Below are 13,897 nucleotides of genomic sequence, written 5' to 3' on the forward strand. Positions count from 1 at the left end.
CTTCTACAGGGGCTGCAGCATGAAGGGCTAACATCCCTCTCACAGGGCTGGCAGAGCTAAACAGGAAATTACATCCTGCAGGTGCTCTTTGTCACCATCTGAAAGCAGAAGGGACTGCAAACTCTGCATAACAGCAGTATTGTCAGTTCTGTGTATCTATTGTGCTGTAAGAAAACAAAACTAATTATGGGCATTTAGAGTAGAATTAACCAGGTTGGAAAAGACCTCAGAGATCATCCAGTCCAACCTATCACCCAGCACCATCTGATCAACTCAACCATGGCACCAAGTGCCTCATCCAGGCTCCTCTTAAACACCTCCAGGGATGGTGACTCCACCACCTCCCTGGGCAGCACATCCCAATGGCCAATCTCTCTTGCTGGGAAGAACTTCTTCCTAATATCCAGCCTGAACCTCCCCTGGCACAGCTTGAGACTGTGTCCTCTTGTTCTGTTGGTGGTTGCCTGGGAGAAGAGACCAACCCCCACCTGGCTAACAGCCATGTGCTGTATAAAGTCATCTATCAGCTCTGGGGAGACCCCACCTGGAGTCCTGCCTCCAGTTCTGGAGCCCCTATTGCAAGAGGGACGTGGAGGTGCTGGAAGGTGTCCAGAGCAGGGCCAGGAGGATGAGCAGAGGGCTGGAGCTGCTCTCCTGTGAGGACAGACTGAAGGAGTTGGGGCTGTTCAGTCTGCAGAAGAGAAGGCTCCCAGGTGACCTCATTGTGGCCTTCCAGGATCTGAAGGGGGCTACAGGAAGGCTGGGGAGGGATCTCAGGCAGTGATAGGACTAGGGGGAATGGAATGAAGCTGGAGGTGGGGAGATTGAGGCTGGAGGGGAGGAGGAAGTTCTTCCCCATGAGAGTGGTGAAGCCCTGGAATGGGTTGTCCAGGGAGGTGGTTGGGGCCCTGTCCCTGGAGGTGTTTAAGGCCAGGCTGGCTGAGGCTGTGACCAGGCTGATCTAGTGTGGGGTGTCCCTGCCCATGGCAGGGGGTTGGGACTGGATGATCCTTGTGGTCCCTTCCAACCCTGACTGATGCTATGAACTTAGCAGTGCCAGGTTAAGAGTTGGACTTGATCTTAAATGTCTCTCCCACCCCAAACAATTTCGTGAGTCTATGGCCGGCTTTCCAGGCACCTTGCTGTCGGCTGCCTGCCTTCTGCCCTTCGCAGAGCCGCCGCGACCCCGGCCGCACGCCTCGGCCCCAGCAGGACACTTGCCGTGGCTGCAGCACCGCCGCAGGCTGCCCGCAGAGCTCCGCTGCCGCAGGGCGCTGTCCCGGCCAGGGGAGGCCTGGGCTGCAGCGGCAGAGCAGAGGGATCCCAGCACAGCCCTGCCTGGCGCAGCCTCTGCTGCCTGGCGGGGAGGCAGCCGCGGCCAGGGAGAGACCGCTCTGCATCCTGACAGCTGAGCTGCCGTCGCTGCCCGCCCGCCTGGCACCAGCCCCTTGGCTGTCCCGGTTCACCCGTGCTCCGCACCCACGCAGCTCAGGCAGGGAGCCCCCAAGCCCTCGGGGAGGGCTCCGAGTAACCAAGTTACTGGGGCAGTAACCCCGAGCGCCATCTGTGCCGGGCAGACCCCAGCCGCTCAGGGGGCCCCGCGGCGGGCCGGAACCCCAGCGCCGGAACCCCAGCGCCGGGAGCGGTTTCCGCCGGAGCCGGTCCGCGGCGCGCGCTGCTGGCCGGGGGGGGCTGCGGCCATGGCTGACACCGCCGCCCCGCCGCCGCCTGCTGCCGGCAGCAACCCCCTGTCCCGCAAGCTCAACAAGATCCTGGAGACTCGCCTGGACAACGACAAGGTACAGCCCTGGCGGCTTGCGGGGCCGGGCCTGCCCGCGGGGGAGCACCCTGCGATGGGGGCTGGGAGCACCCTGCGATGGGGGCCGGGAGCACCCTGCGATGGGGGCTGGGAGCACCCTGCGATGGGGGCCGGGAGCACCCTGCCATCGGGGCCGGGAGCACCCTGCGATGGGGGCCGGGAGCACCCTGCCATCGGGGCCGGGAGCACCCTGCGATGGGGGCTGGGAGCACCCTGCGATGGGGGCCGGGAGCACCCTGCCATCGGGGCCGGGAGCACCCTGCGATGGGGGCCGGGAGCACCCTGCGATGGGGGCCGGGAGCACCCTGCGATGGGGGCCGGGAGCACCCTGCGATGGGGGCCGGGAGCACCCTGCGATGGGGGCCGGGAGCACCCTGCGATGGGGGCCGGGAGCACCCTGCGATCGGGGCCGGGAGCACCCTGCGATCGGGGCCGGGAGCACCCTGCGATGGGGGCTGGGAGCACCCTGCGATCGGGGCCGGGAGCACCCTGCCATCGGGGCCGGGAGCACCCTGCGATGGGGGCCGGGAGCACCCTGCGATGGGGGCCGGGAGCACCCTGCGATGGGGGCCGGGAGCACCCTGCGATGGGGGCCGGGAGCACCCTGCGATGGGGGCCGGGAGCACCCTGCGATGGGGGCCGGGAGCACCCTGCCATCGGGGCCAGGAGCACCCTGCGATGGGGGCCGGGAGCACCCTGCCATCGGGGCCGGGAGCCCTCAGGGACTCCCAAAGTGGGTTGCGAGCCCTCTGGAGTCCTCAGTGCTGCAGCAGTCTCCAGCTGATGTTTGCTGCGTTCATTAAAAGTAAAACTATTTTGTATTTACCCATTTGGAGGTTGTAGGCAGGTGGGGGTTGGTCTCTTCTCCCGAGCACCCAGCAGCAGAACAAGAGGACACAGTCACAGGCTGTGCCAGGGGAGGTTCAGGCTGGAGGTGAGGAAGAAATTCTTCCCAGCAAGAGAGATTGGCCATTGGGATGTGCTGCCCAGGGAGGTGGTGGAGTCACCATCCCTGGAGGTGTTTAGGAAGAGCCTGGATGGGGTGCTTGGTGCCATGGTTGAGTTGATCAGATGGTGCTGGGTGATAGGTTGGACTGGGTGATCTCAAAGGTCTTTTCCAACCTGGTTAATTCTATTCTATTCTATTCTATTCTATTCTATTCTATTCTATTCTATTCTATTCTATTCTATTCTATTCTATTCTATTCTATTCTATTCTATTCTATTCTATTCCATTCTATTCTATTCTATTCTATTCCATTCCATTCCATTCCATTCCATTCCATTCCATTCCATTTCCAGTGACATGCCACACACCCATTCTCTCCCTTCACACAGCAGAGGGGTGCTTGTCACTTAACTCAGGGGACATCTTCTGAGGTTTTTCCCTTTCAGATGCTTTGTAGCTGTGAACAGATCCTGCTTGAACCAAATGTGATCTTCGTGAAGCTGTTCTAAAGCAGCAGACAAAGCTGTGTGTTACAGCACACAAACCAAAGGCTCAGAAGGTGTTCTGGTTGCTTACCAACTGATCCTGGAGTGTGCTTAGGTGACTTTTTTTCTCTAGAGCCATGTAGTAGTATTTTGATTTCTTGTATACCACAATGAACTTCAGACAGAAGTGGAATACACCCTGCCTCCTTGTAACTCCGTGGAAAGTTAAGGTATTCACAGAACCACCAACGTTGGAAGAGACCTCAAACATCATCAAGTCCAACCTGTCACCACAGACCTCATGACTAGACCATGGCACCAAGTGCCACATCCAATCCCCTCTTGAACACCTCCAGGGATGGTGACTCCACCACCTCCCTGGGCAGCACATTCCAATGACCAATGACTCTCTTGGTGAAGAACTTTCTCCTCACCTCCAGCCTAAACCTCCCCTGGTGCAGCTTGAGACTGTGTCCTCTTGTTCTGGTGCTGGTTGCCTGGGAGAAGAGACCAACCCCCACCTGGCTACAACCTCCCTTCAGGGAGTTGGAGAGAGCAAGAAGGTCTCCCCTGAGCCTCCTCCAGGCTAAGCATAGTATCATAGTACCACAGTATCATTCAGGGCTGGAAGGGACCACAAGGATCATCCAGTTCCAACCCCCCTGCCATGGGCAGGGACACCCCACACTAGATCAGCCTGGCCACAGCCTCATCCAGCCTGGCCTTAAACACCTCCAGGGATGGGCCCCAACCACCTCCCTGGACAACCCATTCCAGGGCTTCACCACTCTCATGGGGAAGAGCTTCCTCCTCCCCTCCAGCCTCAATCTCCCCACCTCCAGCTTCATTCCATTCCCCAGCTCCCTCAGCCTCTCCTCACAGGGCTGTGCTCAAGGCCTCTCCCCAGCCTGATTGCCCTTCTCTGGACACGTCCAAGTGTCTCGATGTCCTTTTTAGGCTGAGTGGCCCAGAACTGGACAGAGTGTTCTTTGTCTGCAGGAAATGCTGGAGGCACTGAAGGCTCTCTCGACCTTCTTCGTGGAGAACAGTTTGCGCACCCGGAGAAACCTGCGTGGAGACATCGAGCGGCGAAGCCTGGCCATCAACGAGGAGTTTGTCCACATCTTCAAGCAAGTTAAAGAGGTAGCTCTTTGCAGCATCACTAGCTGTCCTGCAAGAGTGCTGCTGTGGACTTTAAAGCTTACCATAAAGGGGGAAAAGCTCATTCAGAGAGTTTTTGACTTCCTGGGACAAATGCACCTAACCAGAAAATTGCTTAGTGTTTTGTTTTGTTCGATGAGAGGCCTGCACAGGGAGAGCTGATGTTTCAGACAGGTAAAAGTTCCAAGGGAGTGTTGGTCCTTAGAGGTGCCTCCTCCCCAGTGCTGAATAAAGAGCCTGGAGCTGCTGTGGCGTTTGCAGCTTGGGTGTCTCGTTGTGGTGGGATGAAGCTGGGCCTGGGCTGGCGTTCCTGATTTGAAGCTCAGTTGCTGTTGTCTGATCTCACCTAGGAGCTGGAGAGCATCAACGAGGATGTGCAGGCCATGAGCAGCTGCTGTGAAGACATGTCCAGTCGACTGAAGGTAATGTGTACACAGATGGTCTTTGTGGAGTTTCCCTGTTGAGCTGTGGCTATTCCCTTTCTTTTAAGAGGATAAACAGCAGTTTTGAGGCATTAGCAGTGGCACAGAGCTGGATTTGTAGCATATATGTCACTCTAGGATGTTAGTGCATTGCTTGGACGTGGGGGGTTTGGAACACAAACCCTGTGAGGAGAGGCTGAGGGAGCTGGCCTTGCTTAGCCTGCAGAAGAGGAGGCTCAGGGGAGACCTTCTTGCTGTCTACACCTCCCTGAAGGGAGGTTGTAGCCAGGAGGGAGTTGGTCTCTTCTCCCAGGCAAGCAGTACCAGAACAAGAGGACACAGTCTCAGGCTGCACCAGGGGAGGTTTGGGCTGGAGGTTAGGAGGAAGTTTTACACACAGAGAGTGATTGCCCATTGGAATGGGCTGCCTGGGGAGGTGGTGGAGTCACCATCAGTGGAGGTGTTCAGGAGGAGACTTGATGGGGTGCTTGGTGCCATGGGTTAGTTGTAGCAGAATTGTTTCTTCATGGGCTCCTGTACATTGTCATCACTGAGTGTTTAGGGCTGTGGTGAACTTCTTAAGTGCATTGCTCTTTGAATTGTAAAGTCACAGAATTTGTTAGGTTGGAAAAGGCCTTTAAGATCATCAATCCACCCTTCAGCCTGGCACTGCCAACTCAAACAGTAACCATATCAGATGGTCACCATGTCTGTGTGTCTTATTCTGATACCTCCAGGGATGGGGACTCCACCACCTCCCTGGGCAGGCTCTTCCAGTGCTTCATAACCCTGCTGGGCAAGAAATGTTCCCTGATAATTGTTCTTTGTCCTCACAGCCATGTAAGCTGCTGGGACTGCAGAGCCAAGCTTGCTTAGCAGAGGTGTACTCATGTTGTCTAAACTGTGTCAGTGAACAGTGGGACTGGGCAGCTCAGCTGCCAGAGGAACTTGTTTGACTTTTTGGTTTGTAACAGCAACAGATTTGCAGCTGGCTGTCAAACAAAGTCATGAAAACTCTTTCTAGCATTTATAGTAGTGGTCTTGTGTTAAATTAAAGGTGAGCTGCATGCATGTAAACCAATGCAAAGATGAAGGTACACATGGCTGAGGACATGAATGGATTTTGTTGTGCCTGAAAATGGAGCTAATGAATACTTATTGCAGGAAAGCCTTCTGCTTCAGAGAGTACACTTTTTAAACTGCTTACAGTCAGAACACTTCAAAAGTATTAAATATTGTAAGGGTTGTGTAATAAATTTTACATCTTTGTGTTTTTCACATGCTTAATCATTCTAATTGTGTTCTAGGCAGCAAAGGAACAGACCCAGGACTTGATAGTGAAAACCACAAAACTCCAGGCAGAAAAGTATGTATCCAACCTTCTTTACCTCTTGAAGGCATGGCAGTACTGATGGCATTTGCTTGTAGGTCTGCTTCTGCCACTTTTGGTTTTGAGCAGTGCCTGGAGGGTTTGTTGTATTTGTGCTTTGGTGTTAAGGCTGTCTGTGTTTGTATCTCCATTGGAATAACAGTACTGAACTCTCAGTGTGTTACTAGAGGATACACAAAGGTAAGAGCATGCATTAGAACTTGTTGCCACAAAAATTAGCCTTTTAGGAGAGGGAGTGAGTACAGAGGCACAGAATGTTGGATGTGGATGTACTCAATGTCAGTTGATAATTTACGTTACACTGGTCTGCAGCAGATGTGGAGCTGCTCAATGTCTCATCAGTTTCACAGGCTTCTTGTTGTTAATGCTTAACAGCCAGTGGAGATGATTCCCTTGTTCAGGGATGGCATGGAGCAACAGCTAGTTGGGTTGTTAGCTACTCTGCTGTGTTTAAGGCTAATTGTGAAATGCCTAAGTGCTGTGTAATGAGCCTAACACAAACCACTTTCCCCCTTGCTCCTCCAGCCTCTGCTGGAAGGAAGTAGTTGTATTTTGCTCTTTCCAGTATTTGTGTTCATGGGAAGGGGGTAATAGCCTATGGCAGATGTAAGCAGTCTTTATTGGGCTTGTGGCTAGGGTATCTGATGGTACAGTTCTAGGCTCTGTCAGTGTAGAGTGAATCCCTCTGCTGTATGAGCTTTCTCCTGCAAATTCTGTGCAGTGCACTGGAGAAGAGAAACAATTATCTCCAGTGATAACTTCCCAGTAGAAATTACAGCTTTGGGTAGCTCAGGGTGTACTTTTCAAATCACTGGAAATCTCTGGGTTGATGTTATGGGGCCTGGACTATGTCCTGTGAGTGTTGGAATGTGAAGTCAGAGTGTAAGCTGCACATATCTGAGAAGCTGAGTGCAGAACAACTGCATTCAGTGCAATGATGGCAGAGATAAGATGAAGGAGTTGTCCCAGTCACAGTTTCTGTGAGTGTGTAGAAGTAGGCCTAGAAAACTTGTTATTTGAAGTAGGAGTGTGTTGAGTAGGCACACTTTGTGGTCTCAAGAAAAGGAGAGCATTCTGAAGCAGAATGGAAGATGCCAAGAGCAATCTCAAGAGGTGTGTGTCTGATTAGCCTGACATTCCATTAGAGGAGGCTAAATGCTGCACATCAGTGCTTCTACAATACAGTTCTTACTTGCACAGTGGTCTACTGGAAAGACTGTCTGCTAATACCTTCAAGAGACACAACATCTCTCCAGGGTGAAGAGGAAAAAAGGCCCAGGAAGTGGCCTGTCCTTCTGAGGGTCTCTGTGACCTCAGAGTGCAGATGTAGGAAGAGTTCTCTTTTGGAAAGTCTGTTCTTAAGTACACCATGAAAGCACTCCCTAGCAAAAGCCAAACAGTACTTGTGATCTTACAACACAATGGTTATGGGGGACTAGTAGTGCTATTTGTTAACAAAAGTAACTCTTCCTGGCTGAGCCTGCAAAAAGTGAAGCAAAAGCTGCAGTGGGAAGACTTTGGTTCTGTTTGAGACATTTCAGTAACCTTTTATTTTGCCTCATTAAAGGACTGTTCTGATTGCTTTGCTTTACATCAGACATGTGGAGGCATTTGCTGCTGAATGTTGGGGTCTCTTGAAAAGCTGAAACCTTGCCTGCAGTCACACAAAGTCCAGCTATTAAATTGCTGATTCCTTCTTAGCCAGCAAAGGAGTGAATGATGGAACTGGGAAGGAATAGCTTCTGTCTTCTGAAAGTTGTCTTCAAGCACTCTTAGATTGAATTGCTGAGGTGAAACTGGAGCTGTTCAGTAAGAAGGAAAATGAATCAGTGACCCTAAACCAAGAAGTGTCAGTCTAGAATAAGACAGTAATTGCTGAGTCCTTCCTCTAGAAAGATGTCTCTTCTCATTATGAAGCACCTAAACACCTCCAGGGATGGTGACTCCACCACCTCCCTGGGCAGCACATCCCAATGGCCAATCTCTCTTGCTGGGAAGAACTTCTTCCTAACCTCCAGCCTAAACCTCCCCTGGCACAGCCTGAGACTGTGTCCTCTTGTTGTGGTGCTGGGTGCCTGGGAGAAGAGACCAACCCCCTCCTGGCTACAACCTCCCTTCAGGGAGCTGGAGAGAGCAATGAGGTCTCCCCTGAGCCTCCTCTTCTGCAGGCTAAGCAACCCCAGCTCCCTCAGCCTCTCCTCACAGGGCTGTGCTCCAGACCCCTCCCCAGCTTTGTTGCCCTTCTCTGGACACCTTCCAGCACCTCAACATCTTTCCTAAACTGAGGAGCCCAGAACTGGACACAGGACTCAAGGTGTGGCCTGAGCAGTGCTGAGCACAGGGCAGGATGACCTCCCTGCTCCTGCTGGAATTCATTAGCTTTCTAGCCATGACCAGGAGAAAAAGTGCAAAGCCTTATTTTCTGCCAGCTTTTCTACCTGACAGCCTTGTACTCTGAAGCAGGAGGTACTCTTGATCAGTACCAAATGAGCTGTGGTCTTACAGGTCAAGGAATGTTTATCTCAAGAGCAGAATCAGTGACATGAAACCACTCCTGACTGATGCTTTTCTAATGTGCTCTTCAGGAAACCCCAGGAGCAGAGAGCCTGTGGTCTCACCTGGAAATTGCCTGTGGTTCTGTTGGCTTTTTCCTGCTTTCTGATACAGTTTTCTTCCTGCCTCTGGTTAAGCTAATTTGTTATGATCTTATTGCAGGTGGGTGCAGAGAACAGGGGGATGGTTTTATGCCTTTGGCATTGTGTTTGTGCTTGCAAGTTTGGAGCTAGACTAAGCAGCCCCCTTTCAACATGTTTGATATCAAGCTGTATAAAAGAGATGCTGAAGCTAGGAGTCTGTCTGGTATGACAGCACCAAGGAGCTCACCAGAAGGTGGAAGAGAACCTCTCCAGTGGGAATACTTCCTTTTAGCTTAACCTAAGCTCTGGTCACAAGTTGGAAATGGTATCTTGTGTCTTAGCTGTTGTGGAGATAGTCAAGCTGTTGAGGTTCTGCATGTGAAAATTGCTACCCAGAGTGTGCTGTGGTGCACAGCAGTGCTGTTTGCAGGGAGCCTGGTCAGTATGTAAGTAGAAAATTCCTGGGTCTTACACATTTATTTCCAGCATGGATGCCTTTTCCCCTGGTGTTTAATTCTGTATTTGGCAAGGTTTGAATCATTTCAGTCCAGCTGTATCCCCTCACTTCACTTCTGCTTTAGTCTCTTCTGGTTTTCACCTGTTTATTTTTAGAGCAGAGTGTTATGCAGACTGCCTGTCTTTAGTCAGGAGCTACAGATAGGAGAAACCTAAGTTCACATCCACTTTGCTGCTGCCAGCTATCCTTTGTTATTTGCATGATCACAGAACCATAGCATCAACAAGGCTGGAAAAGACCTCAAAGATCACCAACTCCAACCTGCCACCCAGGACCTCGTGACTATTAGACCCTGGCTCCATGGCTGTGATAAGCTCATCAACTATTCAGCATCCTGCCAGTGAATTGCTGCTTTGTTTTGTAATGTTGCTGGGTTTGGAGCACTCCCCTCAAAACTGTGCTCTTTCCAGGATTCTTTCCAGTGGAAGCCTTTCCCTAATTTCCAGGCTAACACTTGGCTATAACTTGGCTTCTCTCTCACCTTGTCCTTTATCAGCCACCCTCACATGCATTAGGTTCTCCTTCCCCCTGAGCAGCTCCCTAGCTGTGCTCTAATGCAAGTCCATTGTTCCTGAGCACAGATGATCAGGACTGTGCTCTCTTTTCCAGATCAGGTCTCATTCAAGCCTTCTCTACTATTACTGTTATTTGCCTGTATCCTGGCTACTTTTAGCAGTTCACTATGATTTCTCCCTTTAATTAAGGAGAAGATCTCATCATTCTGTTCTACGATGGGAATTGGGCACTAAGTATCTTCTCACAGCGTCTCAGTTGCCCTTAGGAGGATGTGTTTGACAGAACATAAGTAATAAAACCCTTTGCTCTCAGCATTTACCAGCTCATTGTGGTACCTGGTACTTACAAAGGGTTTCCTAAGGCTTGTGTGCAGACCTTTTGTTACACAGCCTTGTGTACCAGCCTGCACAGGACCCAGCACAGAAACCCGGGCTTTGCAGCAGCTGCTGCAAGCGCTCCTACATGCCTGTCAAAGCTGCTTATTTCTTTATGAGGAAGAACCACTCCACCTTTCCAAGTCTAATGCTCAGCAGCACAGATGGAAAGTCGTTTCAGGATGTGGTGCTGTGGTTCATCCCAGGTGAAGGAAGCCAGCAGAGCTTCGAGCTGCACTGGGTGGCAAAGTGGAAAAGCCTGGTCCTCCCCCAGCCCATGTTTTGAGCTGTCTAGGTGATAACTCTGACCAGCAGTGTGCATTTGTATCTGGCTCAAGGAGGAGTGCACAAAGTGCATAGTTTCCCCAGCCTTTTGAGTTTCCTTGCAAAAGAATGTTGTCTCCCAGGCAACAATTAAAACTGGGGGAATTGTGCTTTGCTGTGGTCTTGTCCCTTGCCCAAGCTCCAAAGCCTGCCAGAGCTTGGCACTTCCCTTTGCACTGGTGCAGAGTTCCCATAATCTGTTCACTTTGCTCCTTTGGGCAGGGGTAACTCTAGTAAGAGAGAACAAAGTAGGAACAGCCTCCACTTGGTGACAGCAGCACAGTGTGGCCATTCTGCTGGGTTGCACTTGCTTGCAGCACCATTCAGAAACGACTGTGTTTGCAGAGAGGGGTCTTGACATGGCTCAGGTGTCTGCACAGCTACTGATTGGTGTGGGTGATATGCAAGAGGGCCTTTAGCTTGTGTTCTTACCTGCCTTGTGTTTTGCCTAGCCCTTACTGCAGTAAAATGGCTCTGGCAGACTTGAGTCATACTTGAATCCATTTCCCTGCTTTAATAAGCTTAATTAGATTCCAATTGTTTGTTAGGTTAGGGCTGAGGAGATAATACAAAAATAATCCCATGCCTATGGAAATGTGCTAGTCTCATTGGTGCTGTGTACAGCCAGCTAGAGGTCAAGGCCACACAGCACTTAATGTTCTGTTCCTGATCCATCTTCACTGCAAGGGCCTCTAGCCACACTCCTGATGTTATGGAAGTCAAAGCCAGGGACAGGGAGGAAGAACTGCCCATTGTAAGTGCAGATCAGGTTGGTGATCACCTGAAGAACCTGAAAGTGTTCAAGTCCATGGGACCCGACGGGTTACACCCACGGGTGCTGAGAGAACTGGCAGAGGAGGTTGCTAAACCCCTCTCTATTATATTTCAAAAGCCATGGCAGTCTGGGGCAGTCCCCACAGACTGGAAAAGGGGAAACATTGCCCCCATCTTCAAAAAGGGCAAGAAGGAGGAACCAGGGAACTCCAGGCCAGTCAGTCTCACCTCTGTGCCTGGAAAGATCATGGAGCAGATCCTCCTGGAGTCACTACTGGCTCAGAAGAATAGTGAAGAGGTGATTGGGAACAGTCAGCATGGCTTTGCCAAGGGCAAATCCTGCCTGACCAACCTGGTGGCCTTCTATGAGCAGGTGACAAAATTAATAGCTGAGGGGAGAGCAACTGATGTCATTTACCTGGAGCTGAGCAAAGCCTTCGACACTGTCCCGCACCACATCCTGGTCTCCAGGCTGGTGACACATGGGTGTGATGGGTGACCACTAGATGGATAAGGAACTGGCTTGATGGCTGCACCCAAAGAGTGGCTGTCAAGGGCTCCATGTCCCAGTGGAGGCCAGGGACAAGCGGAGTCCCTCAGGGATCAGTCCTGGGACCAGGCTTGTTCAACATCTTTGTGGGTGCCATGGACAGTGGCATTGAGTGCACCCTCAGCAAGTTTGCTGATGACACCAAGCTGTGTGGTGCAGCAGACAGCTGGAGGGAAGGGAGGCCATCCAGAGGGACCTGGACAGGCTGGAGAGGTGGGCACAGGCCAACCTCATGAAGTTCAATAAGAGCAAGTGCAGGGTCCTGCATCTGGGTCGAGGCAATCCCAGGCACAAATCCAGGCTGGGCAGTGACTGGCTGGAAAGTAGCCCTGAGGATAGAGACTTGGGGGTGCTGGTGGACAAAAAGCTCACCAGGAGCTCTCAGTGTGCACTTGCAGCCCGCAAAGCCAATCAGATCCTGGGCTGCAGCAGGAGAAGTGTGGCCAGCAGGTCGAGGGAGGTGATCCTCCCCCTCTGCTCAGCTCTGGTGAGACCCCACCTGGAGTACTGTGTCCAGTTCTGGAGCCCCTATTACAAGAGGGATGTGGAGGTGCTGGAAGGTGTCCAGAGAAGGGCCAGGAGGATGAGCAGAGGGCTGGAGCACCTCTCCTGTGAGGACAGACTGAAGGAGTTGGGGCTGTTCAGACTGCAGAAGAGAAGGCTCCCAGGTGACCTCATTGTGGCCTTCCAGTATCTGAAGGGGGCTCCAGGAAGGCTGGGGAGGGACTGCTCAGGATCTCAGGGAGTGATAGGACTAGGGGGAATGGAATGAAGCTGGAGGTGGGGAGATTCAGGCTGGAGGTGAGGAGGAAGTTCTTCCCCATGAGAGTGGTGAAGCCCTGGAATGGGTTGTCCAGGGAGGTGGTTGGGGCCCTGTCCCTGGAGGTGTTTAAGCCCAGGCTGGCTGAGGCTGTGGCCAGGCTGATGTAGTGTGGGGTGTCCCTGCCCATGGCAGGGGGGTTGGAACTGGATGATCCTTGTGGTCCCTTCCAACCCTGAATGATACTATGATACTATGATACTAGGATATGGAGTCTCTTTCTCATGCAGATTGATAACCAAGGCACCTTCCTTAGCCTTTGTAAGCAGAAGGCTAACCTGGGCTTTGCAGCACTGTAGCTTGTTGAAATCTCATGTCCTCTGTAAAGAGCCTCAAAGAGACAGCAGCAGCAAGGTTCAGACCCACGCTTTGAGGTTTGGACAGACGCTTCTCACCGCTTCCAAGTCTGTGCCTTGAGACAGAACATTGCTGCCACCTGGAGGTTCTTGTCTTGTGTTTGCACTGTGAGACTTCGAGTTTGCTAGGATGGAGTTCAGTGCAGTGACTGGGCTATAAAGAAGGTCAGTGAGCACTTGTAGCAGGTATTAGCCAGGGGTGGGAATGGCTTTGAAGCATGATGTTTGATTGAATCTTGTTCTCTGTAGCAGCAAAAAAGCAGGGGAGGGAAGACTGCAGAGCGAAGGCTTCATGTGGAGAGAGTTGACTGGTGACATCTTCTGTTCATGGTTATGACTCTGGGAGTGAAGGGGACACAAAATTCCAGCATGGACTAACAAATGTGGTGATTGTACAGTTCCTAACTCTGATCCTTGTTCTTCGGAAGTCTTTAAGCCTGACAAATCTGAACAAGCTGACAAAAGTGTTCTGCCCAGTATGTAGCACTTCTTAAGCTCTGCAGAACAGTAGACCATGGTAAGTGGAGACCTTAGAGCACTTGGGAGACATGCAGATTCAAAGAACAGAAGAGCTACTCAACATCCCACCTCCTCCTGTGGTTTTGGGAGATCTTGCTTCAGTTGGAACCAAATAAGGTCTGGCATTTGCTTTTCTCAGTCCCGTTCCAACCTCCCTCCTTTTCCCTGAGAGGAGGGGTAAGCCATCCGAAGTATTTGCAGCTTTGTGGGTTTATGTTAAACTGAGCTCTCTGTTGCAAGAAGAGAAACCCAGAGCAACTATTAAGTGAAGTTAATTCACTAAAT

General features: G+C 51.8%; 1 protein-coding gene across 1 annotated transcript in view; it reads left to right on the forward strand.

Annotated features, from left to right (window-relative positions):
• The first annotated feature begins 1,690 nt into the window (after positions 1–1,690).
• Positions 1,691–13,897, forward strand: part of COG6 (component of oligomeric golgi complex 6) — a 56,859-nt gene continuing 44,652 nt past the window's right edge. The window contains exons 1-4 of the mRNA XM_068168617.1: positions 1,691–1,799; positions 4,253–4,396; positions 4,765–4,836; positions 6,144–6,202. Coding sequence (XP_068024718.1) covers positions 1,701–1,799; positions 4,253–4,396; positions 4,765–4,836; positions 6,144–6,202 — 374 coding nt within the window. The 5' untranslated portion in view covers positions 1,691–1,700. The remainder of the gene's footprint in view (positions 1,800–4,252; positions 4,397–4,764; positions 4,837–6,143; positions 6,203–13,897) is intronic.

The sequence above is a fragment of the Melanerpes formicivorus genome, unplaced genomic scaffold (assembly GCF_026170545.1).
Source record: "Melanerpes formicivorus ecotype bairdi unplaced genomic scaffold, bMelFor1.0.p_v2 SCAF_144, whole genome shotgun sequence".
NCBI classification, from domain to species: Eukaryota; Metazoa; Chordata; class Aves; order Piciformes; family Picidae; genus Melanerpes; species Melanerpes formicivorus.